The sequence below is a fragment of the Arvicanthis niloticus genome, chromosome 3 (genome assembly GCF_011762505.2).
Source record: "Arvicanthis niloticus isolate mArvNil1 chromosome 3, mArvNil1.pat.X, whole genome shotgun sequence".
NCBI lineage: Eukaryota > Metazoa > Chordata > Mammalia > Rodentia > Muridae > Arvicanthis > Arvicanthis niloticus.
Window position 1 is genome coordinate 119,412,023 of NC_047660.1, and position 25,879 is coordinate 119,437,901.

General features: G+C 44.2%; 1 protein-coding gene across 3 annotated transcripts in view; it reads right to left on the minus strand.

Annotated features, from left to right (window-relative positions):
- Positions 1 to 24,725, minus strand: part of Adam23 (ADAM metallopeptidase domain 23) — a 146,701-nt gene extending 121,976 nt beyond the window's left edge. For all 3 annotated transcript variants that reach the window (XM_034497554.2, XM_034497553.2, XM_034497555.2), the window contains exons 1-2: positions 24,390 to 24,725; positions 22,815 to 23,035 (exon numbers count right to left, since the gene is read on the minus strand). In XM_034497554.2, coding sequence (XP_034353445.1) covers positions 22,815 to 23,035; positions 24,390 to 24,591 — 423 coding nt within the window. In that variant the 5' untranslated portion in view covers positions 24,592 to 24,725. The remainder of the gene's footprint in view (positions 1 to 22,814; positions 23,036 to 24,389) is intronic.
- Positions 24,726 to 25,879: the final 1,154 nt, after the last annotated feature.

Sequence of the window (25,879 nt, forward strand, 5' to 3'; positions counted from 1 at the left end):
TTTCAACTTAAGCGTCTCTCTGAGACCGAAGGCTCTTTAACTCACAGTGGCCACATGAGGATTAGCTAAGAGTTAATCTGAGATGCAAAAGGAGAATCAGAGTTCAGTAATTACATACTTCACCTGAGCCATGTTACATCTGGCAAACCGTAGATGATACAGTGTGGATCCAAATATCCATTCCTAGTTCCCCCTCATGAAGAAAATACTAAAGACAATTAGCTGAGGGCGCGCGGGGGGGGGCGGGGGGGGGACTAGCAGATGCGTCTACACAGCAAGTTAGAGAAGACACTTTTGTTCTGGAAGCCCTTGCTGGTGACTCTCATACCATTCTTCCCAGTGACTCTGGCCAGATCTCCACACCACAATTCTTGTTCCTATTTGCATGGATTTCTCAGACTTTACCTAGAAGACTGCTCCAAGTTTATCCTAAATATGCAACTATTTGCCTACCGTGTTCCTAAGACATCTTGACTGCTTTCCACAAGATTCATGTCACAAGCTTCCTAACACCGGGGTATAGCCTCTCTTTCTCTACAGAAACTCACATAGATTTTGAAGCTCTCTGGACTTCCGGGCTTTTGGCTATAGCTGCTATTGTCCTTTGCTCTGAATTCTGGCCTTGTCTACAATTACCAATGTGTTTCTTTCTGCCCCTTTGGATGGCAAGAATAACTTTCAAACCAGAAGACCTACCAAAGATGGATTCACCCATTTTACAAAGCTGCAGGTGTCACTGCACTCCTCTGTTGTGGATGATCCTGGTGCTGTTTGCATTTTGATATTCCGCTTTCCCAGAAGGGCTGTCTGGAATGAGGAATGAGTGACTTCTTGTGAACCATCTCCTAATGAATAAAGGAACCAATCACTGAGTGATAAGACTTCCGGGTTGGATGGAGGAAGAGAGTAGGCAGGGTAGGGACAGGAGTTTTTGGACAAGGACAGCTAGAGGACAGATGTAGCTAGTAGCGTCTCCTGGTTTAGATGGCTGCGTGGAGAGATTTCGGAGCTCTGAGTCAGAGAGTCTCCACAAGAGACTGGCCAGCCTGCCAGCGCAGAGAGTAGCTGGGTATAGTGCGGGATGGTGACTTTTTTTTTTTTAATATTTCCTGCAACACTCCTCAAATCACACTGGGGCCTATTTCTTGTCAAAGAGGCTCAAGGCTGTCTTATTTTAAACTTTTACGTATGTACATACCTAGCAATGGAGAATCCTAGGCAGAAGAAACAGCTACCTGTGGAAGCCCTAACACAGGAATGTTGTTTATGTCAAAGAAGAGCAGAAAGCCCAATTTCAGTGGAAAAAGCAAAGGGGAGCAGCTGAAGCAGGGGAGCAGCTGAAGCAGGGGAGCAGCTGAAGCAGGGGAGCAGCTGAAGCAGAAGAGGCTGAGAAGTAATGAGGGTCGGGCTGTAGGAGCCTACAGGCAAGGCAAGATTCCTGCCTTGTGCTTTGAATGAAATAAAGTCACAAAGTCAGGATTCAGGTCTTCAATTTTAACAATTCACTCAAGGGTATGGTGCTAAGAATGGACTAAAGAAGTCAGGTGACAAGAAAGGAAGCAAAGGGACCAAAGGGAGGTTGCTGCAGCAATAATCCAGGAAGGAGTGCCAGGCGGTTGGACCTGGGTGGGTGGTAGAGTTGATAAGAAGCCATCGGGTTCTGGTAGCAGTCAATGGACACTGCTCACATGATTGATATGAGTTACAAGTGACACAAAGGGCACTAAAAGCCACACAGCATTAGTCCTGAGGAATAAAAGAGAGCAAGAAACACCCTGAGTTAGGGAAGAAGATGGGAACTCAGGACCTTGATCCATCCATTCCGCATCTGTTATGTGTACTAAATATTCTACTGGAGAAGCAGAGTAGACAACTAGACATGAGGCCCCTTGCCTTGTTGTTAACAAAGGTAAACCTTTAGTGAATGTTTATGGATACATTCAGGTCTCATTATATGGACTAAGCAGGATATACCTACATATCTAGAAATACAAAGACACAGACATACCAATAATTAAAGATAAAAAGGCTCATGACTTGGAAGAGAGCATGGTGGAAGAGGCACACAGGAGAGGTTGGTGAGAAGAAAGAAAGAAAATGGTGTCATTATATTTTATTCTCAAAAACATAAAAATTTATTATAAAAAATTACTTGGAGGGATGGCTGCAGCTATGGCAGGAATTAAGAACACTCGATGCTCATGCAGAGGACTAGGTTCCCAGCATCCCTAGGACAGTGTATAGCTACCTTTACCTCCAGGTCCAGGGTACCCATTGACCTCTGAAGGCACCAGGTACACATGTGATGTTCAGATGACATACATGCAGGCAAAACACTCAAACACATAAAATAAAAATAAACTTTTTTTAAGATCAGAGGAAAGAAATAAATTCAGCAGAAACTACACTCTGTGATAGAACTGGGATTTAAGTAAAAAGCTAAGGTAAATGGAGAAAAAGAAAAACGTACAAAAATCAACAGAAAGCAACTCTACTCAGGGGCTTAAAAATCAACATTTTCAAGCATACTAGTGAAGTGCCATCTTGTAACCCAAGAGCTGGTATCTTCTGTAAATGTGCTTTTCCGTTCAAAGGCGTCCTCCTCAGCAATCAGAAAACGTTAGTTCTGTTACAACCACAGAGGTCATGGCTGTGTGGATGCTAAATATTCTCAAGGAACAGTGAAATGTTTACCTTTGCATTTTTGAAAGTACATCTTCATAGTTTAGAAGTTATGCTATCACTTACAATCAGACATGCATTGTCACGGACGTCTGGGGTTTTGAAAGTCATCTTTATGGATTTTATTTCACCATCTATAGCTTCCATCTCAAAGACCTGTACTTAAGCTGGAGAAACTAAGATAGATTTTACATCCTACTAAATACCATTTTCTAAAGGTCTTTTGCTAATTTAGTTTAGTCATCAAGGTTTGTATTGTGAGGCTGGTGAGATTTCTCAGTGGCAAAATCTGAGTTCAACCTCCAAATCCACAGTGGAAGGAGCAGATCAAAAGTTGTACTCTGATCTCCACTTGTCTATGTGTCTGTCTTTGTCCTTCTCCACTTCTCTTTCTTTCTCTCTCTCTTTCCCTCCCTCCCTCCTTCCCTCCTTCCTCTCCTCTCATTCTCTTGCTCTCTCTCTTTCTCTCTCTTTCTCTTTCTCTCTCTCCATATATATATATATGCATAAAATTTATATGTATATGTATGTATATCCCTATCCCACCCTTTTCTCCTGTCTCTCTGTCTGTCTCTGTCTCTCTGTCTCTCTGTCTGTCTCTCTCTCTCTCACACACACACACACACATTCACGCATACACTAGCTCACTGTCACTAATAACACAAAGCTTGAATTGAGAAATCTACAAGCAAAAAGCCTCCAGACAACTCTATAAAGCTCTTCTTCCTGCATCCATTGCCAGGGCTGATACTTAAGCCAGCATATGAAAGCAAGAGGATTTTTTTGTGAATATTTCTTTTTAAACCACAATGATTCACGATAGTTAACAGTGCCAACAAATAAGAAAAGAATTAGGTAATTTTTCAATTTTTTATTATTTTATTTCTAGTTATTTTAAGTGGTTTTTATTACTACTTGGGGTGATATTTAGTTAGTAATGATTAGAGAGGGCACAATGCTATCAATATTTGATAAATAGCAAAAAAAACTTACTTAGAGGACATGAATTTTCTAAAAGTAGGCTTATAATAAATGTAATACTTTTTTCTTACACACAAAAAAGGAAGCACCATTTACATAAAGACTTTATTATCGCTTATTCTTTCTCCCTTCTTTTTAAATGAACTAAATTAGTCAGTTCCCTACAAAGTCCAAAACTTACAGATTCTATAGAAAAGTTCTGGTACTCATGTGACTATGTTTCATTGACAGTTCCCTATGTCCTAGCTTATAAGTTTATAGGACTCTGGCCAAGTTTCTCATCCTAAACCTCCTGACATCTTGAGCTGAAAGTCTCTTTGGTGGGGAATGGCAGTGGGTATCTACAAACCCAGCCTCCATCTACAAACGAGCAGAACCTGATCTTCAGCATGGGACAATTGAAAACCATCTCTTGGCATTGTCACATGGACTATGTGAGCCCAAACTACTCTTAGTTAAGAATCCCTATTCCGTATATGCAGGAGCTATGTGAATTTAGATTCTTCTAGATACACTGCCTTTACACAGATTCCTTTAACCTTATCTTCAAAGTCTGTTTGCAACCATCATCAAAGCCCTTCAAGTAAAACAGGAAGTGAGTGAGAAACAAAGAGACAATGCTTAGGTTCTTTCCACAGGTAGAGAAAGCCACCTGAGAAGCAGGATTTTTAAATTTTTATACCCATGGAGCTCCCTTTAAATTAAAGTACAGGTTTAAATCTGTCAAACAAGCTCACACACATCCTTCAAAAAATAATAAAGAAAGCAATAATGCAACTATGTGCACGGTCCAAAATTTCAATCTTTTTTAAAGGATGCTTAAAATTACTTTCTTTCCTCCCGAAGTGACAGCTTCTTATTATCTTTTGAAATGTCATTTGGTGACTCAAAAGAAAACAACTGTAATTTAAACAGCTAGAAATGAGAGGGAACGAAGTCATAATGGAGCCTGCGTTCAGAGGTTACTAAGCTGTCTTTCCACAACTGAGGCAATATCCTCACAGTGGATAAAACTCCCTAAATGTCATTTGTTTGATGATGGCCCCCATATTTCCATCCCACTCCGACCTGTCCCTGACAACACAGCTAAGTCACTCACAGAGAAGACCAGCCATCCTCTGCAGCACAGTGGGGACTCAGCAGGCATTTCCAGACGTCTGGGTTAGTTTCTTATGCCTACTCTATTGAACGTCTATAACAATTTCAGCTACAAACAACACAAATTGTTATCTAACACTTCTGTACATCAAAAGTCCAAATCAAAGTCTACAGATGAAAGTGGAGGTGTTAGTGACCAGGGTTCCATCTGTAAGGCCACAGGAAGAACCTTTTTTTTTTTTTTTTTTTTTTTTTTTGGTTTCTGTAATCCCAAGAACCACCACACTCCTGGGCTCAAAGGTACCTCCAAGCATGCGTCTGCATCCACAGCCACGTCTTCTATTCATCTGCCCCATATGGGCCTCAGTGCTTACATGAGGCCACCCAGATGGTCCATATGCATTCCAGTCCATTCCACAACCCTCTGTGTAATTACACCCACCAAATCCCCTTTGTCATGGAAGGTGCCATATTCACAGATTCTAGAGATACAGATGTGGACCGATTTGGGGAAGAGAGGATTTTTTTACATATCACAGCTCTTCTCCAGTTCCAGCCCAATCACCAGAAAGCTGGACACTCCAAGTCTAAATATATCTACGTATTTATCTGTCAGACCACGTTGGTTTGGGCCCTGTATGGCTGTGTGCAAGCCCCCAACAGTCCCCCTACATCCATTCTTGCCCTACAGCAGTCCATCATGAAAAGGACTGCCAGATGGCCTTTTAAAAATAGGAACCAGGTAATACCTTTTTTCCCTTTTATGTTCCTAAGCTAATGAGAAAGAAAGCCTAACAAAAGCTTTGTTTTCTGGCCCTTTCTTACCTTGAGTAAAGAACACAGCAGGAAATATAAAACACTTTTAACCCAAAATGTCTCTCTGTCCTTCAGTATCAACCTTCCAAGGCCTTGCAAGCTGAGCCTGCGCTCCTGGCAACCCATCATAGAGGGGTAATTTGTTCCAGCTGCTCTCCCTGGGCCTCCAAGTTCGTTCTCTCTCTCCCTCTCCCTCCCCCTCCCCCTCCCCGTCCCCCTCCCCCTCCCTCTCTCTCTCTCTCTTTCTCTCTCTCTCTCTTCCCAAAGGCCAAAGACTGCAACTTAACACAATTCTACAACTAAATCCCTTCAAGATCATTTTAAGTGTATAATGTTTGCTAAAATCACAAAAAAAGGAAAGAATATATGTCAGAAGTAAAAGTCGGGAGTTGGGGAAGAAAAAAGCACTCTAGTGAAACACTTTCACCTTTCCTCGAGTGGGAGAAAAGATAATATCTTAGGCTGATGGGTATCTAAAAATAGGTCAGAGATAAATTATTAAATGTTATAAGAACTAAAAACAGAAACTCACCAACCTTTGAAGAGTGCTAGGGAAAAGACTTGCTGTTCATTCTGTGCCACCATGAACTCTGAATTCTTAGACCATGTTGGGAAACATGTAAAAGTAACTGTGAATTTCACACGACATATTTATGCCAACTTCACACACGGAAAAGTGCATCTTCATGTATATCTGCTGTTAGGGTGACCTATCAGAAAGTTCCTTTTCCCTGGAGTTCAAACATTACTCTTTGGAATTCTATCACCAGAAATCAAGACACAGAAATGCCTTGCTAAGGACTTCATGATAAGTCAGGGGTGCAACATGATCCAGTTAGCAGTGATGCTATTTAAAACCACTGCCTAGCCTCTCCTCTGCTTTATTTTTCAAAAACTCTTTTCTCTTTGAATCACTTTACCCAACTCATTCCTGAAGCCAGCTACTCCCCTCATCCTCCTCAGTCCTACGTTTTGGCGTGGGGTCAATGCACAGGTACATTTAAGTTGTGAATGTGGGCAGAGGTCAAAGGCATCGAATATCTTCCTCGATATTCTCCACCCAATGTTTTGAAACAAGATGTCTCACAGAACCTGCAGCTCACTGGCTCACCTAGCTGGCCAATGGGCACTTGGGATCTACCCATCTCCATGTCCCATGTCCTGGGGTTACAGACATGAGCCACCATAACCAGCTTTTCTTTATACAGGTAACTATAGATCTGAGGTCAAGTCTTCATGCTTGCACAGCAGATACTATGCTGAAATAAGCTTTTTTTCACACTGTGCCTTTTTCCATTCTCAGATAAATATCCATAATTTGTTATTCTTAATCTTTGTCTAACACTCCAGCTTCAGATGGTAGCTACTCCACAAACAGAACCAACCCTGGAAATAATGACAGGCCCTTAACTTTACAGCGCTTATCCCTTTTGGAGGACATATCACAGAACTTTTGAGCCAGGGTTTTGTATCCAATGAACTCTCCCATGTCAAAATGAAATGACACGTAACAATTCAAGTCACTGGATCCCTCCCATACATCTCTTCGGTGACCTCCCAGGTTTATCTACAATACACTAAAGGATCCCAAAATCCTCAACCCTCTTGGACTTAAAATTACAAAATTTAAATCCAAATAACTTACCCAAAATTGGCGACCTACTAATCATTTTCCCCATAGTCTGATATCCCTTTTAAAGAAATAAAAAACATACAAAACATACAAAAAATTAATACAATAAATTATCTTTTAATATTATTACTATTATTATTGAAATAATAAAGGCCCTATATCAAAACTCATAACAAACATGGCACCAAATAGTAAAAACTAAGTTCAGAAAGAAATTGAAGGTGCCAATTTATACCACTTCTATTCAACATTGTGATGGAAGTCCCAGCCAAAGTTATTAAGCAAGAAAAAAAAAAAATGAAGGTATCCAAAAGCAGACATGAAAATCATCTGCCCATTCATGCCATGAATTCATATTCAGAAAACCCTACAGTCTACAAAAAGATATCTAAGAATAGCAAATGAATTCAGAACATTTGCACAAAATCACACTCAGGATTCAATGTGGAGGGCTGAGTTTTGTAACTCAGTGGTAGGTTACTTGCCTAGGATGTGTGAGACCTTGGGCTCAATCCTACCACCACAAAATAATGTCTGATTTCCACATATTAACAATAAACAATCTAGAAATTAAATTAACCAATCAATCCCATTCACAATAAAACAATGAAGAATAAACTTATTAAAGATGCAAAAGATGTATCTTTAAAACCACAAAACCAGATGAGAGAAATCTAAAGCCACATGTATATAGAAATCCATCAGAGTTCATGGATTTAAAAACTCAACAGAAAAAAACATACAAAACTACTCTAAGCAATCAATAGAGCAATCCAGGCCCAGAAATAGAAAAACACATCCTAAAGTTTATAATGGAATCTCAAAGAACTCCAAACAGCCAAACCTATTCTGTAAAAGAACCGAAGCTGCTGGTGTAACTTCACGACAGAGCGTGTGCTTCTCATGCGTGAGGCCCTTGAATTCATCTGACACCTACTGACTTCAAAACTTACTACAAAGTTGTGATAGTCCAAGTATGGTTCTGGCATAGAGAATAGCAGGAAAACCAACAGAGTAGATTATAAAGCCTCATGCAAATAGAGTCAGATGATCTTCAGCAAGGATACCAAGACAGGTTAAAGGAGAAAAGATGATCTTTTCAATACGTGGTATTGGGAAAACTGGATATCCACATGGGAAAAAAGAAAGAAGGAGAGAGGGAGGGAGAGACGGAGGGAGAGAGAGAAAGATGAGGGAGGGAGGGAGAGAAAGAGAGAGAGAGGGAGACAGAGAGAAAGAGAGAAAGAGAAAGAGAGAGAGAGAGAGAATTGGAACCTGACCTCACATAATCTATAAAAGTTTAATCAATGTTCATTGAGGACCTACACCCTACATCTAAGCCCATCTAAACCCTAAATACTTAAACTTGCAGAAGAAAACATGGGAGTAGGAAAAAAGACATGAAGGGAAAGCCTCGTAACACAGGACTTGGTGATGACTTCGTGAATATGACACTAAAAGCATGAGCAACAAAAAGAAAAACTAAATGAGACACCATAAAAGAATGCTAAACTTTTGTACATTAACATCAGCGTCAGGCTGGTCGCACAGGCCCATAATCCTAGCTAGGCGCAGGAGGCTAAGGCAGAGAGGTTGAAGTCTGAGGCCAACTTGGGCTACAGAGTGAGTTCAAGGCGAACTGTCTTGTCTCTAAATGAAAAGGAGGAAGAGAGATGGTAGAACCCTTGCCTATTATGAGAGGGGACAGGAATGGCAACAGAATGAAAAAGTCCACATAGGATAGGAGAAAATATTGCACGTCAAGAGATTGGAGATTTAGACTCAGAATGTGTGAACAATCTCTAACAGCTCAACAACAGAAAACAAACAGAAAGGGGGAAAGATTGAATAGGCAACTTCTCAAGAGAAAATACATTTGTCATCAATGAGAATATTAAAAAAGTATTCAACCTTAGCAACACTGAGGCAATAAAATCAAAGCCTCAAGGACTTATCACTTGGCATCTCTGAGGATCCTTCGATATTAAAAAGCTGAAGATAGCAAGTACTGGCAAGGATAGACAGTACTGGTGAGAATGTAACACAAGGTCTTTGCTATAAAACAATTATACAGTGCTTTGTCCTCTCTTCCCTGCCAGGAAGTCCAAAGGCTGTATAACCGATATTTCCATAAGAGCCCTACCCCCAAAATCCTGTGAAGACTCCTGACCTCACTACAGAGTTTCCCATTTTGGGCTGTAGATACCAAGAAGTAAGAAAGTGTCCCTTTCTATGAAACTAAAAATCATCATCCTCATTGTACCACAGAACAGCCCCTCCCTTGGCTGAACCCAGAAGCATCAACTTTTCCTATGGTGAGAATAGTCTGCACAAGCCTCTGACCCACACAAGCACTTCTGGACAGAGACCTATGCCCCCTTAATGTGTCACAACATCAGTGAGTGTACTGAAATGATATGTTTGTCTTCTATTGCTAACATTTAAAAAAAAAACTCATTTTAATTGCATGGTCTAGGATTTTAAGCTAGGAAAATAAAAACTTTTGATTAAAATGTAAACTAATCAAAGTACATAGGCTAGCTATTTTAGTATACATTTTAATTTTTAACAAACAGAATTAAATTATTTGAATTAATTTCTGTGAGAAAATGAATTCTATAAAGTATAGCTTATTATATTTCAAATCACTTGTAGATCTAGCATTTAAATCTTATTCATTTTTCTCTAAGTTATATGTTCATAGATGTAACATGAAGAGCACTTGTATCTGTCCAACACTAATAGTAACAGCCTAATTTCCTTTAGTGACCACAGCATTATGATTAGAAGAGTGGAGATCACTCTGAGAAGATGAGAAGCTCTTCTCGGAGGTTTTTTTGTTTTTGTTTTTGTTTTTGTTTTTTTAAGTTGAATAATCCAAATAGGAATTTAGCAGGATTATTTTGCCTGGTGCATGCAGAAATGACAAGACTGGAGAGAAGACAGAGGGACAAGAAAAGAAAAGGAACTGATGGGACAATGCAAGGGAGAGGTGATGGCGCATTAAACCAGCCGGGCAGCAGCAGCGAGAAATGATCAGCTTCTGAATGAGACTTGATGACTTGCAGTGACGCTGTAGGAGAAAGAATGGGAGGAGGCTCTTAGCCTGAGCAGCTATCTGGAAGATGATGTTCCCATTACCCACGAGGGGCATGCTGGGATAGGAGATGTGTGGATTAAAAGCTCCATTTTGAACATGGTAAGCCTGGGTTGTCTATCATATGTCAAAACAGAAACAAAAAGATAAGAGTCTTCAAAACTATGGTGAGAATAGCCTTCTAGAAAGGGTCCAAGATTCCAAGACACTACACAGCAAGCAAGAGTCTCCTAACAGTGAGTCAGGTTAGCACATAAACTTTTAACATTAGGATGTAGAAACATCCCAGGGGAATCCACAAACTTCGGGAAACTTAAATGAAAAGACAAACTTACAATTTCTGGTAGGCAGATTTTTAGACTTTAGTTATGCATAAAGAATTTATTTTCTAAAAATAGAAGGCATATTTAGAGGTAATTATGAAGAGAATGTGAGAAGGAGCAGGATAGTTTATGAATATACTGCTTGAGCAACAGTATTAAATGCTTCAGTAGGTCTTGAGAGGATAAATGCCACTCAAATGTAAGAATAAATAAAATGAAAACAATAGTGCTGGAGAGACAGCTTAGCGGTTAAGAGCACTGACCGCTCTTCCAGAGGTCCTGAGTTCAATTCCCAGCAACCACATGGTGGCTCACAACCATCTGTAATGGGATCTGATGTCCTCTTCTGATGTGTCTGAAGATACTTACAGTGTACTTATATAAATAAATAATCTTAAAAAAGAAAACAATATATATTAAGATTAATTATAAGGGAAAGGAATAATGATTATGATTAACCATTTCTGAAAACAATTTTGCACACCATTAGGAAACAAAAACCAATACAATGGCATCATTTGAGTGTCCCACTGGTTCTGAAGGGGACAAGCAATGGTGTTCACACAGCCCAACAGAGATGAATGTGGCTAGCTGTTGTATGAACATTCTGCAGAGATGAAAGGCCACTGTGTCACACAGGACAGCCTACAGCAATTAGCAAAGTAATTAGTGAGAACTCACCACAAAGCCATCATTTATAAGCAGAGGAGAATCAGGGTGCCAGCTCTTCTGGCAAACCTGCGTGCGCACAGATTTTACATGCTGGCCATGGCCTGTTCGATTGTATCCCAGTGTGAAAATGAAAGCAAACTGTGTATCTGATATTCTTGTCCTGTTGGGGTCTTTCTAAGTGGAAGATGTAGACACATTCTATCTGCCATGGTCTCATCCTGTCTATTTCCAAACCAGAGAACTTCCAATGCCAAATCAATGTTGTTCTTGGGTTTGGCCTCATTGGGAGAATTGGAGGGAGGGAAGAAAACTGGATGAGTTTGCTAACTGGGACAGTTCTTGGGAAAACAATCTTAAGATCTGTGTTATTCAGAGCACAAGTATGGAAAGGCTTTACCAATGCCCTCAAGGGGGAGGAAAAAAGCGCACCCTGGGGCTGGGGACATAGCAGTTGTGTGCTCACTGGCTTGGCACACATAGTCCTTGGGTTTCGTTCCTGTACTGCCAAGAAAGTAAGAAAAGGTTCGCCTTACAACTCACTAAAATGCCTGCTTTCCAAATGTTCTGGGTATCAACAAAGGTTTAGGGCAATCAACTCTAGCTGTCAGCATGGCTCCGCAAGGGCCACAGATAATTCATCAAGCATCGTGCACACCCTTCTGTACTTCCTCCTTCTCAGGATCCTACCACAAGCTTCCCGAGACCTGATGTAAGTCTGTGACCCCAAATCTGGCTCAACCCTTCTGCCTTCTTCCATCTGACATGGATTGAACTCATCTGCAGCTCAAACCAAGATGACTCTGAAAACCCTCAACCACTCATTGCTCAGCAGCAGCAAGGGCAGCAAGAGCAGACAAACTTCTCTGATATCCTCAACAGCCCTCTTCACAGGGTTCTGACAAACACACAAGGAATGTGACCTAAGAAAGGAAGGGCCCTTTAGCTCCTGCTTTCTGAGGTTTCTGCCCATAGTCAGCTGGCTCCTCAGGGGCCATGTGGCAAACACTGCTCACTTCATGGTGGCCAGGAAACAGCAGGGTGAAAGCAAGCCCCGGAAGATCTACTTCCCCCAGCCAGGCCCCACCTCCATCATCCTAAAATAGTAACACCAGCTGGGGATTAAGCCATTAACCCACTAGCCTGGGGGGGGGGGGGCATTTCATATTCAAAGCACGACAATGGCCAAATATTTTATAATCACATATGTTCCGCACATAAACAGATATACCAGGTCATTAAATGGCCACTTCCTTGCTTTGAGTTGAAATCCCATCTTCATTTTGAGTCCCTGGTTAAGCTACATTCCATGTGCTGACAAATGGTCTAAATTGGGAGCACTGCCATCTTTCCCCCTTAGCTACTAAAAATAAAATAAAATAAAATAAAATAAAATAAAATAAAATAAAATAAAGGGTGGCTTTACCAAATCTTGTTAAATCAGCTTGTTTCAGACGCCCACCTCTTTGAGCTGTAAGCTCCTACAAAGTATACAAGAATACTTTTCCAAGAAAAGAAGTTACTCCTAAAATGAGTCAAATGTCTGACATACACTTTGGAAAACACAACTCTACCCACCCCACTCTCTCTATAAGGAAGGAAAATCTGATAGAAAAAAAAAATAAGATTAAAGGCAAATAAGAAAAGATGTCAGGGCCGGCAGTGGTGGCGCACACCTTTAATCCCAACACTGAGGCAGAGGCAGAGGCAGAGGCAGAGGCAGAGGCAGAGGCAGAGGCAGAGGCAGAGGCAGAGGCAGAGGCAGAGGCAGAGGCAGAGAGGCAGAGGCAGAGGCAGAGGCAGAGGCAGAGGCAGAGGCAGAGAGGCAGAGGCAGAGGCAGAGGCAGAGGCAGAGGCAGAGGCAGAGGCAGAGGCAGAGGCAGAGGCAGAGGCAGAGGCAGAGGCAGAGGCAGAGGCAGAGGCAGAGGCAGAGGCAGAGGCAGAGGCAGAGGCAGAGGCAGAGGCAGAGGCAGAGGCAGAGGCAGAGGCAGAGGCAGAGGCAGAGGCAGAGGCAGAGGCAGAGGCAGAGGCAGAGGCAGAGGCAGAGGCAGAGGCAGAGGCAGAGGCAGAGGCAGAGGCAGAGGCAGAGGCAGAGGCAGAGGCAGAGGCAGAGGCAGAGGCAGAGGCAGAGGCAGAGGCAGAGGCAGAGGCAGAGGCAGAGGCAGAGGCAGAGGCAGAGGCAGAGGCAGAGGCAGAGGCAGAGGCAGAGGCAGAGGCAGAGGCAGAGGCAGAGGCAGAGGCAGAGGCAGAGGCAGAGGCAGAGGCAGAGGCAGAGGCAGAGGCAGAGGCAGAGGCAGAGGCAGAGGCAGAGGCAGAGGCAGAGGCAGAGGCAGAGGCAGAGGCAGAGGCAGAGGCAGAGGCAGAGGCAGAGGCAGAGGCAGAGGCAGAGGCAGAGGCAGAGGCAGAGGCAGAGGCAGAGGCAGAGGCAGAGGCAGAGGCAGAGGCAGAGGCAGAGGCAGAGGCAGAGGCAGAGGCAGAGGCAGAGGCAGAGGCAGAGGCAGAGGCAGAGGCAGAGGCAGAGGCAGAGGCAGAGGCAGAGGCAGAGGCAGAGGCAGAGGCAGAGGCAGAGGCAGAGGCAGAGGCAGAGGCAGAGGCAGAGGCAGAGGCAGAGGCAGAGGCAGAGGCAGAGGCAGAGGCAGAGGCAGAGGCAGAGGCAGAGGCAGAGGCAGAGGCAGAGGCAGAGGCAGAGGCAGAGGCAGAGGCAGAGGCAGAGGCAGAGGCAGAGGCAGAGGCAGAGGCAGAGGCAGAGGCAGAGGCAGAGGCAGAGGCAGAGGCAGAGGCAGAGGCAGAGGCAGAGGCAGAGGCAGAGGCAGAGGCAGAGGCAGAGGCAGAGGCAGAGGCAGAGGCAGAGGCAGAGGCAGAGGCAGAGGCAGAGGCAGAGGCAGAGGCAGAGGCAGAGGCAGAGGCAGAGGCAGAGGCAGAGGCAGAGGCAGAGGCAGAGGCAGAGGCAGAGGCAGAGGCAGAGGCAGAGAGATTTCTGAGTTCGAGGCCAGCCTGGTCTACAGAGTGAGTTCCAGCACAGCCAGGCAGCCAGGACTACAGGACTACACAGAGAAACCCTGTCTCAAAAAAAAAAAAAAAAAAAAAAAGTCAGGCATGGTGGGACACACCTGCAATCCCAATATTTGGGTGGCTGAGGCAATAGCATCTTTTTTTTTTTTTTTAAGAATTTATTTATTTATTTTATGTAAATACACTGTAGCTGTCTTCAGACACCCATATGAGGGCATCAGATCTCATTATGGATGGTTGTGAGCCACCATGTGGTTGCTGGGAATTGAACTCAGGACCTCTGGAAGAGCAGTCAGTGCTCTTAACCACTGAGCCATCTCACCAGCCTGAGGCAATAGTATCTTAAGTTTCAGGCTAGCTTGGGCTATATTGTGAGTTCAAGGCTAGCCTGAGTCTCATAATATAAACTTGGCTCACAAATTTAAGAAATAAAAAAAGGAAAGGGAGGGAGGGAGGGAGGGAGGGAGGGAACTGGGAGGTGGAGAGAGATAAAGAAGTAAAGAGCTGGGAGACACATGAGGGAAAGACTTGTCTACACGTGGCTTGATTTATAGTGTAGGTGGAACCCGTCTGCAGTGCTGCTTCCGTAGGTACTGGCAGGCCTGTGACACAACACAGCACAAAACACCCAATTAAGTGCACCAGACTGCAACTTACCATGGGAGTTTTTACATGCCCATATTGAAGGAAAGCAAGCTCCAGGGAGATCCTGGAACTCAGCAGACACTCAAAAGAATCAAGCCAGTGCCTCTCCTGTTCCTTCTTTATTCGCCTCTCTAGTATTCCTCTCCAGTGATCTAAGAGATCAGACCCAAAGCTTTGCAAATACTAGGCAAAGACTCCAGAGCTGCCCTACACCTCCAGCCCTCTAGGAGAGGTGTAGTTTGCTTTTATCTTGTTTCAGGTTGTTTTTGTTGCTGTTGTTGATTTGACTTGGTTTGCTTTGTTTGTTTTGTGTGTTGTTTGTCTATTTGTTTCTCTTGATCAGCTTGTGCCCATGCTTAGGTCAGACTACTCCTAAAAGTACCTTTAATCCCATCGGGCAGAAGGAGGAAGTCCAGGAGCATGTGATCTCCTGATAGCCACTATCCACCTAGGATCTAAAGCTTAACCAGACCAGTCCCTCGACAGGACACTGCCACAGAGCTAAGAGATGAGCGGGCCCCTCTGTGTAATCAAAGATTTAAGCCCAAGAGCAATATAGCGCCTGGCCTGTTCATACTTCTCCATAACAGCCTACTAAGACTTAACTGCTCTGCAATTAGTGTCTATTATGTGGAGGGGATCTGCTCAGTGCCATCCTCCTCATTTCAAACCCTTAGGAAACATTTACTGTTTAGGTTGGTCTCATTAACAAATGAGTGCACCGCATCATAGAAGAATTCCAAGTGGAGGAAATTTCCAGAGGAGGAAACGTGCTTCTGTCCACTCTTTGGCCAAAGAAGATATCAACAAAACTTTGTTTGAGAAACTGAGGAAGCTCCCAGCTGCCCCGGGGGGGGGGGATCCCAGAGACAGAGACTTCTGTTTGCCCTGACACGGGTGAGCTGCACTGTTTCTCGAGATCATGACTCCAAATAAAATATGATAACTAGGGATAAATCTATCCCTTTAATAATAGGATTACTAGCATTAAACTCAATTAAAGTTGTACTAAATACACATAAATTCTAAGCACAAAGACTCCCTGAGAACACTACAGAACCCTGACTTTGACTGAGTCTTCACTAAATTGTGCTAAAGTTCCCAGAGAGAACCTTCGTTCACTGAGAACGAAATACTTTGAGTGAGTAAAACTTTATGATTACGGACTTTGTGCTTTATGTACTTTCTTGAAAGGAAAACAATTTATTCTGAAGACTCAAACCTTAGGAGCAACTAATTATTCAGGTCTTAAAGATGGATATGACAAGACCCTCTCAACTAAGTAGAAATTTAATGGAACTTGGACCTCAAAGCCTCAGGACACCTTAGTGATAAATTCGCTTCTTTCCATGGAGCACAAGGGTTTTCTGAAAGTAGCCTCATAGTATGGACAGATATGGATGAAATCATGCCCACAGACTTCCCCCCATACGTGGACCGACCCTTGGACAAACAGACCCAGAAGAATATTGGATGAGAAAGACCACAGTGGCTCTCTGGGGTAGGAGAGAAGCAGAGGTGCACCGCCTGTGCTCTGCCTGAGGAAAACTTATCTAGCTCAAGTTATGCTTGTTGCATGTGGAGAAAGGGAGTCACATGATGAAATAAGTGTTCCGGTAAGATTAATCTGTCAGCGGTGGGACTGATGGATTGACAGAGGCGGAGAGAGGAGGGGGTGGATTCAGGGAGCAGCATCAAGACTTGGTAAGTGACTATTTATAGGCAGGAAATGCAGGAAAGAAGAGTCACAGATGACTCCCCAAGTTCACTCTTCCATGCTGAGGTACAGCAGTCCCAGTGAGAAAAAGAGGGACAGTGAGGACAGCTCTCTCCTTGAAATACAACTATTGTGCACTGGCTGAAGCCACTAAATCTGGGCAATGCCACCAGACAAAGAGTCCTGGCTTGTTTTCTGACTGGCAGAAGAAAGGGGCAATGGGCTACTAACAACCCCAAGAAGTAAAGGCAAGATGATACCAGCAGTTATAGAGTTGGCAAGAATGAGGCAGGCCCTGAGCAGGAAGCATTGTTCAGGAACACACAGTGAGGCCAGACTTTCAACAGCATGGCTCAGTTCTGAGCTACTCAAGCTGATTTTAAAAAACAAAACAAAACAATGGTCTAGACTTGATAAAGAAAGAATCAAAGACTAGTACCCAAAGACACCAAGAAAGCAAAGGAAATTAAGAAGGGTACAACTGCTGGGCAGTGGTGGCGCACGCCTTTAATCCCAGCACTTGGGAGGCAGAGGCAGGCGGATTTCTGAGTTCGAGGCCAGCCTGGTCTACAGAGTGAGTCCCAGGACAGCCAGGCTTACACAGAGAAACCTTGTCTCCAAAAAAAAAAAGGGGGGGCGGGGCACAACTGAGGCAGGAGAATGCTTCAGTCTGTTGTCTGTTGCTGTAACTGAATACTGCAGACTAGATGACTTAAAAAAAGCACAGGTGCACTTAGCTTGTGATTCTGGTGGCTGCAAAGCCTCCCCATCATGGCACTAGCGAGTGAAGACCTTGTTGATATAACATGAGCAGGCTGAGGACATCCCATGGCAAACCAAATGTTCTAGCCAGAGTCTCTCTTGCTCTTCATATAAAGCTATTGATGACATCATGGGGCCTCTCCCATCATGACATCCTCCAAACCTACTTCCCAAGGACTCCAGCACCACATACCACTGATGTATGAGTTTGAGAATAGCATTTCCAACACAAAATTGTCTAGAACAGGTTCAAAGTACAGTGTAAGAAAAATAGGATTGGTGGGCCAGCCCAGTTCTTTCTTCTCTCTGCTTTCCTCGATCCAAGATTAATCCCTCCTCTGCCTGTCTACCACCTTCTGTTCCAACAGCTGATAATGGCACAGAGGGGAATGGCACACCACACCACCTTGATTCTCACTCTCCACCAGGAGAGAGCGCCGACTAAGCACTGTTATCTTTCTCCAGCCTTTTCTCCTATCCTTAAGTATGGCCCCCACCTTCTATAGATAGGAGCTACTTCTTGTCACGCCCAGGGTCTAGGCCCACACTGCCCTTCAAAGGAGACGACTACTCTGTACCATGTTCTGTTCTTTTATCTTCTCCAAGCACTTGTCAACGCTTCTAATTAATGGGCTGGTGTTGTTAGTATGCTTGTCTGTGCCCTTCCCACCCCCCCCCCAAACTCCCTTCAGAAAGTAAGCATTCTGTAAGCCACAGGATTGGAGTTCAAAACCATGCCCATTTCCTGAGCCCCCTCCTATGACTCACCCCATGACATGGGATAAATCAAACCCCTGCATCTGTCTCCTGTCTGTACAGCCTCCCACTTCTCCTTCTGACACTCCCTCCCCATCAAGGGCTCTACCCTGGAAAGAGGTGGATTCAACCCTGACTCTGTCTGCAGCTTTCTAGCTGTTAGTCCTGTTTGAAGACACCAATGGTAAATCCCAACTGCTGCATCTAAAATGAACCTTGGTCACTATATTTCTAGGAAGTACGGAGGGCTCTTTTTTTCTCAGTAGCCACACTCCCATCCCTGGACTCTCAAGTACCTAGTGTACTGTATTCATCCTTCTTCTTATTCACAAATTATGTGTTAACTGAAATGCCTAAAAGAAAAACTGCCAGTGAGGCAGGGGTCACTATATAGGTGTTTTTGCAAGTTTAAAAAGTATAAGCAAGTTTAGCAACTTACACAATGCTAAAACTCAAGACTAAAATTGCCACCACTGATGATCCAAAAATATCTAGAAGAATTTGTAGGCTATTTCTTTGTAATTTCAGTATGATCATTAGCATGAAATGTATAGCAATCACTAAATTCTTTCTAAATATTGATTTACATATGGATGTACCATGGCCTACAATAATGAGACTTCCTCTTAATAAATAAGGATCATAAAAACATATATTCCAGACTTCTAAAAATGTATAAGAACATCTTGTAGGAGAAATCCTGGGAACTTCCGTATCCCATACTGCTCTTTCTGTTGTTCCCATACTAAAGAAAATGGCGCTTCTGGCTTCTAGAAAATCAGGAACTGAGAAACCAGCCTTACCCTGGAATCAACTCAAACGCATAATCTCTTTGGTCCAAATTCACTTACAGTTGACATGCACCTCTGTGGTAGATATATGTTCAGCACACGCATTTCTGGATTCAGCTCTCAGCACCAGAAAGAAAGAAACTAACTTTACTAAACTCTCCCTTTTCTCTCTTTAACCTGGAATTGTGGGCCTAGGGAGTAGCCTATTTACCTAAAAGTCAGTTGTGACAAGGGGTAATTTGTTTGGGTGACTCCGATGATATCTGGGTCACCTTCCCTTGACCCTAAACTGTGCCTCATGTCCCCTCTCCCATTCCTTCCCAATCAGACGGGAGACCACGTAAAAGACAAGTAAATTTTGATCAACGTTCTTGGGGAAAGACTGCCTAGTGTCATCTTAAAGGGGAGTGAATCAATAAAGAACAAATGAGTCTAATTATTTCTGCTGTTCGTGTCCGTTGTCCATTTTGTTGGTATACAGCATTGGTGATACACCGTTATATATAATAATCATATAATGGCACATAGACTCATAAAGATTGGCAAGTCTTGATATTAAACACACATAAAAAATGCAAAGCTCTTCTTCCATCTTCATTCTCACTCGACACTCAAACACAACACTGTTGACATGAGTTGTCCAGGCCTTCTTTCCCACACACCAAACAATATGAGGATTCTTCATGATGAACAAACCAGGTCCTCTAATTCAATTTCGTTCAGACACTATCCACCTGAAAACAGTGTTAGATCTCACAGGTTGAAGGCTGAATCCCACAAGACTTCAGATGCCAATCACAATCTAAGCTAAGGCCTGATCATGATCTATCACTGAAAGAAATCAGAGTAGGAGCTCAAAGCAGGAACCTGGAGACAGGAACTGAGGTAAAGACCCGTGGAGAAGTGCTATTTACTGACTTTTTCCCCCCATAGTCTGCTCTGCTTGCTTTCTCATTCAACCCAGGACCATCAGCCCAGGGTAACACTGACCAAAGGAAGCTGGGACCTCCCACACCAATTGTTAATCAAAAAGGTGTCCACAAGATTTGTGTGCAGGCCATCTGATTAAAGCACTTCCTCAGCTGAGATTTCTCTGCCCAAATAATCCTAATTTGTGTTAAATCGACAGATCCAAAGGAAAATAAAGAAGAAAAAAAAAAAAACTAACCTGCAAAATTCCAAAGCATTCCTTAACAAAGAAATACTAAAGCTTTCAAAACCAATGTTATATACAGAGGTGCACCAGACTTCCAGCTTTCAAACTTCCCCTTTATGAAAGAGTTAATACGCATTTTAACTTTCATGACTGGTAAGTATGAAGGACCCATGCACACACAAGATTATAAAACCTCTTCAGACAAAAATGTGGAGCATGGCCTTGCAACCTAGATTTGGAAATGTCCCATTCCAGATCTGCCCCCAATCACAGGGATCCATGAGAGAGCCACAGTGATTCAGCATTTCTAAGGCACTCATTAAAATGTGCTTGCATGCAGCAGAACCAGTACAAGGAAAGGTCCAAGTACATAGATATTAAAATCAAAAGTTCTTTAAAAAAAAAAAAAAAAAAAGCAAGGATGGGGGAATTCTGTACTTTCTCATTGTAACTTCTGTAAAGCAGCTGAGCTGGTAAGTGTGTCTGCTATTAAGCAAGTCATCCTAAAAGCCAGTGGAAGACTTGAAACACGTCCTACTGACCAATTCACAGAAGCTTAAAGACACAGGGGAAGAGGAACTCAAAGACCACAAAAGGAAAAGTCAGAGCACCACCGAATCAGATTGGTACTATAAAATCTAACCCAGCTTGCCTCAGAATCTTGCTTATGTCATCTCTGTGTCTCCTGAAGAATAAATATGACTTTTTCATCCTTGTGACCCCTGTGATCTCTTAGCTGTGAACCTTTACCATACAGCTTTGTGTATGAGAAATATACAACAGATGTTTATTGAATTAAGTTAATAATAAGAAAAAAAAGACTTTCAAATATCATTTCTGTCTAAACACTCTTTTCAAAAGTAGAAATGAAACCAGGCTACCAGGGTGAGGAGAGTCAAGAAACTTAGTCACTCCAACAGCAAGCCAGTACTCTACAGGAGAAATCCATTCTTTCACATGTCAGATAAAAGGTCAAAAGACCTTATTATCATAAAGTCAGACATATACAGTGAATCACGCCCACAAACAAAGCAGCCATCTAAGGCTAGACCATAGGACAAGCATTAGTCATAACATCCAACACCTAAATTAAAAAGAAGTTTTACTGAAATCTCTTTTAGATCTCAGTGTGGAGGGCTTAGACCTTCCTTAAAGCAGGCTTTGAGGCAGCTTTGGGTTTCCTCCAGCACCCTGTGCAAAGGCCCTAGAGTTATAAACAAGTATCACAACCCATCCCCAACTTAGCATAGGGATCACTCATAAAGGAAACTAGCTAGTCCTCACTGCATGTGATCAAGGGGGCCTTGGGCATCTCTTCCTAAAGACAACATCCATTCCTTCTATCCTTAAGACATGAAGTATTAGTTACTCCACTAAGTCACAGAAAGCCTTCTGGGCAAAAGGCCTGCTAGAGGAGAAGCTCATAGTCTCAGCCATGGTGGACAACAACCCCTTCAAAATCACACAAAGAAGGTTAACGAGGTTAGCGAAGTTATTCGGTATAAAGGCTGCTTCTTCTCAGGGACTTCACTTGTTTTAAAAATAGTAACAATTAACTGTTCAAACCTAATAGCTGCTTTAAGCCTTGAGAAGAGTTGTGTGAAGGCCTTATATCCCTATCTCCCCATTTATGAAATGGGGAGATGCATGATGGTCCTTACCTCTGTTTCAGAAAACCAATCACACGCTGATGCAAACCACAGAAGCACTGCCTAAATTCTACATGTTTAACCAGCTTCTGTTCTTGCCAACTGAACAGAGACAGCTCAGAAGGAAATATGTAACCTTATTATCATAAAGTCAGACATGTGCAGTGAAATCACGCCCACAAAGAGAACAGCCTGTTTTCTGTGCCTAATAGAGAGTGAAGTCTCCACCACCTCACTGTGTAGACTTGCTTCAGATCCAAAATATCATTGGTTCAAACAATAAGACCCAGGAGCCCGGATTCTTTAAACTCTTGGGACATTAGATACTTTAGTCGTTGTTTAAGTATCTTTCTCAAGTTCCAGAACACTTTCACAACCAACCTAAAAGTAAAACAAATGTTCACCATAGATGGATGCAGAGTGTCCCCAAGGACGATGTCAATCAAAACTGGTCTATATCTTATATAACTCATTGTTTTCTGTTCTTCATAGTCTCTTGAAATGCTGAATTGTTTACTGACAACAGATCATAGCAATGTCCCGCCCCCCAATGCCCAACTGAAGAAGTAAAGTAAACTCAAATGCAAGTTCTGCAAGGAAAGCCTGCTGGGGAAAGTACAGCCACACTGCCTCTCAGAGAGGCCTTCTGTGTACAGACTGCCAGGAGTTTTTATCTCCTGGGAGGTAGATTCCTGCAACTTTACATAAAGGCTCCCAGAAACAAGTCAGAACTGCAAACAAGTTCACTCTATTGCTTAGTACCTAGATTCCTGAGAGACACGGGGACCCAGTTTGTCCCAGGACATCTGAAAATGCTCGGTTTCCATTTCAGTCAAAGAAACAAACAGTAAACCCCGTCCTGGTCGATCCCAAGTTAATTCCCTCTAGTTTCTCTTATACCATCATATTAATTGCTTACTTAATAAAATGCTGCACTAAAATTTGTGAAATCAGATTCTGGCAGGAAATCAAATGGAAAGAGAAGTCTTCATGGCAGCGAGTTGGGCATACTCGGCCTCCTGCCTACCTTATTGTGTTTCTGTTGGTGTCTGGCCTTTGTGTCAAGAACATGAGAAGGGCTTTCTGAGTCCTGGTTGATGTAATACACCAGTCTTGAAGGCAGTGTGATTTCCTTCTGCACTGCACTGCTGGAGCTGGTATTTCTGCTGCTGTTATTCTGTTGCAATGTGCTGTCTTCGTCTGCCAGGACTCCCAGGTTTTTTTCTGCAGTTTCATTCCAATGCGGAGCTAGGGGTGGGGGTGGGGGGGCAGGAAGCACAAATATATACAAACACACACATACACATCGAGTAAATATATAAGTTATAAAATGCATCTTTCCATTAATTACATTAACAAAGTTTTCTATTGCTAAGAAGTTAGGAAGTGGAGACACCAAAAGACAAGTTATTGTAACAGTGGTTTGGCCTGGATAGGTAGGTTAGTAGCCAGGGAAGCTTATACAATCGTGTACTGTACTCATGTGTACCTTTTCCATCTGCTCTTAGATCTGAACATCTGAACTGTGAAGGGTCGGAGGGCAGAATGGGCTTAGAGAAGAGTCAGCAACTAACACGCTCAAGGGTCCTGATCCTCGTCCCCTCCCCCTTCAGAGGATGCAGCCCCTCAACTGTACCCATCCTAACATCACCCCATCTGAGAGCTAAGAACACTCCAGACATAACTTGGGTGCTGAATTCATGGACACTAAATGTAAAGTGACTCTTTCAAATAAATAAATATATGTGTGTGTGTCTGTGTGTGTATGCATATGTGAGATACACACACACACACACACACACACATATATATATATGTATATATATGTGTATATATATATATATATATATATATATATATATATATATATATATATGAATGATTCCCATTTCTTTCTAACTTTGAGATGAGCAAAAAAAGGAAAAAAACTGTTTTGCCATAAAGGGCTATAGATGCTGGCAACTTTCCAAACTCTTTCTTTTTACTGCCAAGGCCAGCTTTCTGCTTTCAGTGACTTCCAGTCACCAGTGTGCTCAACATTGTATTACTCTGATTGCTCATTATGACAAGCATTTTGGGAAAACACAGCCAAAGGTCATGTGTAAAGAGTGTCTTGGAGACTTTCATTCTCTGGTCCCCAAAGTATGCCTCTCTCACCTTAATTCCAACAGCAGGGACTAAACCTGGTGGGAAATTTAAGGGAACAAGCATTTACCATTATTATTGCATGCCCCCCCCACCCCTCCTCATTCATATGAAGGTCCCCCAAGGCAAGAAGCAACTTGCTAGCTCACTGCATCTTCCTGTCACTGGAAGTTACATAGAGAGCGCTAAAGGACTCAGGAGCTACCAAATACCTCTGGGTGGAACCCACAGTCACTGGAATGGGTCTTTTAGTGAATGCAACAGAAACGGACTTCCAAAAGTGAACTAGCATGAACCTGGGCTTGGGATAGACAAGGGTGGAGAGAGGTCGACAGGGAGGCGCTCCAAGGCCAGGCTGGGGACCCACATGTCCGGGGTACACGCACCTGCGTGCCCTTCTCTCTCCTCCCCAGGGCCCCGCGGGGAAGGCAACGCAAAGGGCACGGGCCATACCCACCGCTGAGCGCAGCGGCCCCCCGGGCCCGGGGCCGGGACGAGGCGGCGAGCGCAGGCAGCAGGAGAAGGACGAGGACCAGGAGGCAGGGCGGCGCGCGGGCCGGCACCGGGCCGGCGGGGCAGCGGCCGGGGCCGCGGGAGGCGCCGGGCAGGCTGCAGCCCGTCAGGGGCGGCCGCCGGGAGCTGCTGCCGGGCGGCTTCATGGCTCATCGCTCCCGGGCGCCGGTCCGAGTGACCCGCGAGAGCGCCGGGCTGGGCTGCGGGGCGGCTGCGGGCGGAGCCGGTCACGCCCGCTGGGCGCGCATGCTGCGGCCCCGGGCAGGGGTCAGGGGTTGGGGTCTCGGGGACGGCGGCGCGCCTTCCTCGGCTCTTTCCGCCTTTCGGAGAGCGGCCCGCAGAGGGGGTCCCCGCCGCTTCGCCAACTTGGAGCCTCCCCCAGCGGCTGCACCCTCCCAGTGGCGGGCGCGGCCGCACCAGTGACTGCGGGGGTTGCTGCCGGGCCTGAGGATGCTGAGGAGGCGCGCACGGGAGCGAGCGACACGGGGACGCGCAGCGCGGGCGCGAGACTCGGGGACGCGCAGCGCGGTACTGCACCCCACCCTCCGGGAGCGCGCCCGAATGGGGTTTCGGGTGCGGATGCTGATGCTCTTGCAGATGCTGATGCTGTAGCCTGCATGGGCCGCGCTGCGCATGCTCGACTGTGGGAGCCCCGGGGAGGTATGGGGAGAGGGGGTGCAGAGTGATGCAGCATCCCAGGCAGCATCAAAAGAGATGGTGGCACCTCCAAAGATGGGGGTAGGGGAGAAAGAAGTTTCCAGTCAGGGATGACCCCAAAGAGGAAAGTGCAGGGCGTTCCAGGCCTGAGGCAGGCCTGATCTGGCAACAACTTGCCAAGAAAAGCGACCCATCCTCAACACCCACTCCTATACCAACCCTCTCCAGAGCAGAGAAAACTGAGACTATGCATTTTCCTTCTCAAACCTTTATTTATTTCCTTCCTTCAAATAAATATAAAGGGCTGCAGCCAGGGAGGTAAAAATAGCTGTGCTCCTCACAGCAGTGAGTGGGATGACAGTGGGAAGCACTGTGGTGCATCCGCAGGCTGGCATCTGTGGGCACTGAGCCACTTGGGATCCCCTTGCAGGGTCGTGAGTCCTCCCTCCTTGTGCCCATAGGACTTTGAAGAAAGCTAAATTCAGAAAGTGTGACGGGCCATATTTTGGAATAGAAGAAATACAGAAATTAAAAAGCAACCGTGGCAGCTATCTTGGGAAATTTATCGTTTGTCAACCAGCCTTGGGGGTGGGCAGGCATTTCTGAGAACACATTTCTATTTTTGAGATCCAGTCGTATCTTGTGCAGAGAAAGGGGGTATTTTCGCTCAGTGTTGTCAGTTCCCTGGTTTGGGTGGGTTAGCAGCCGCTACTAATTCTGGTGGTTCCAAATTAGGATGTGAGGCACATTTCTACCACAGGACTCCCGGTAACACCA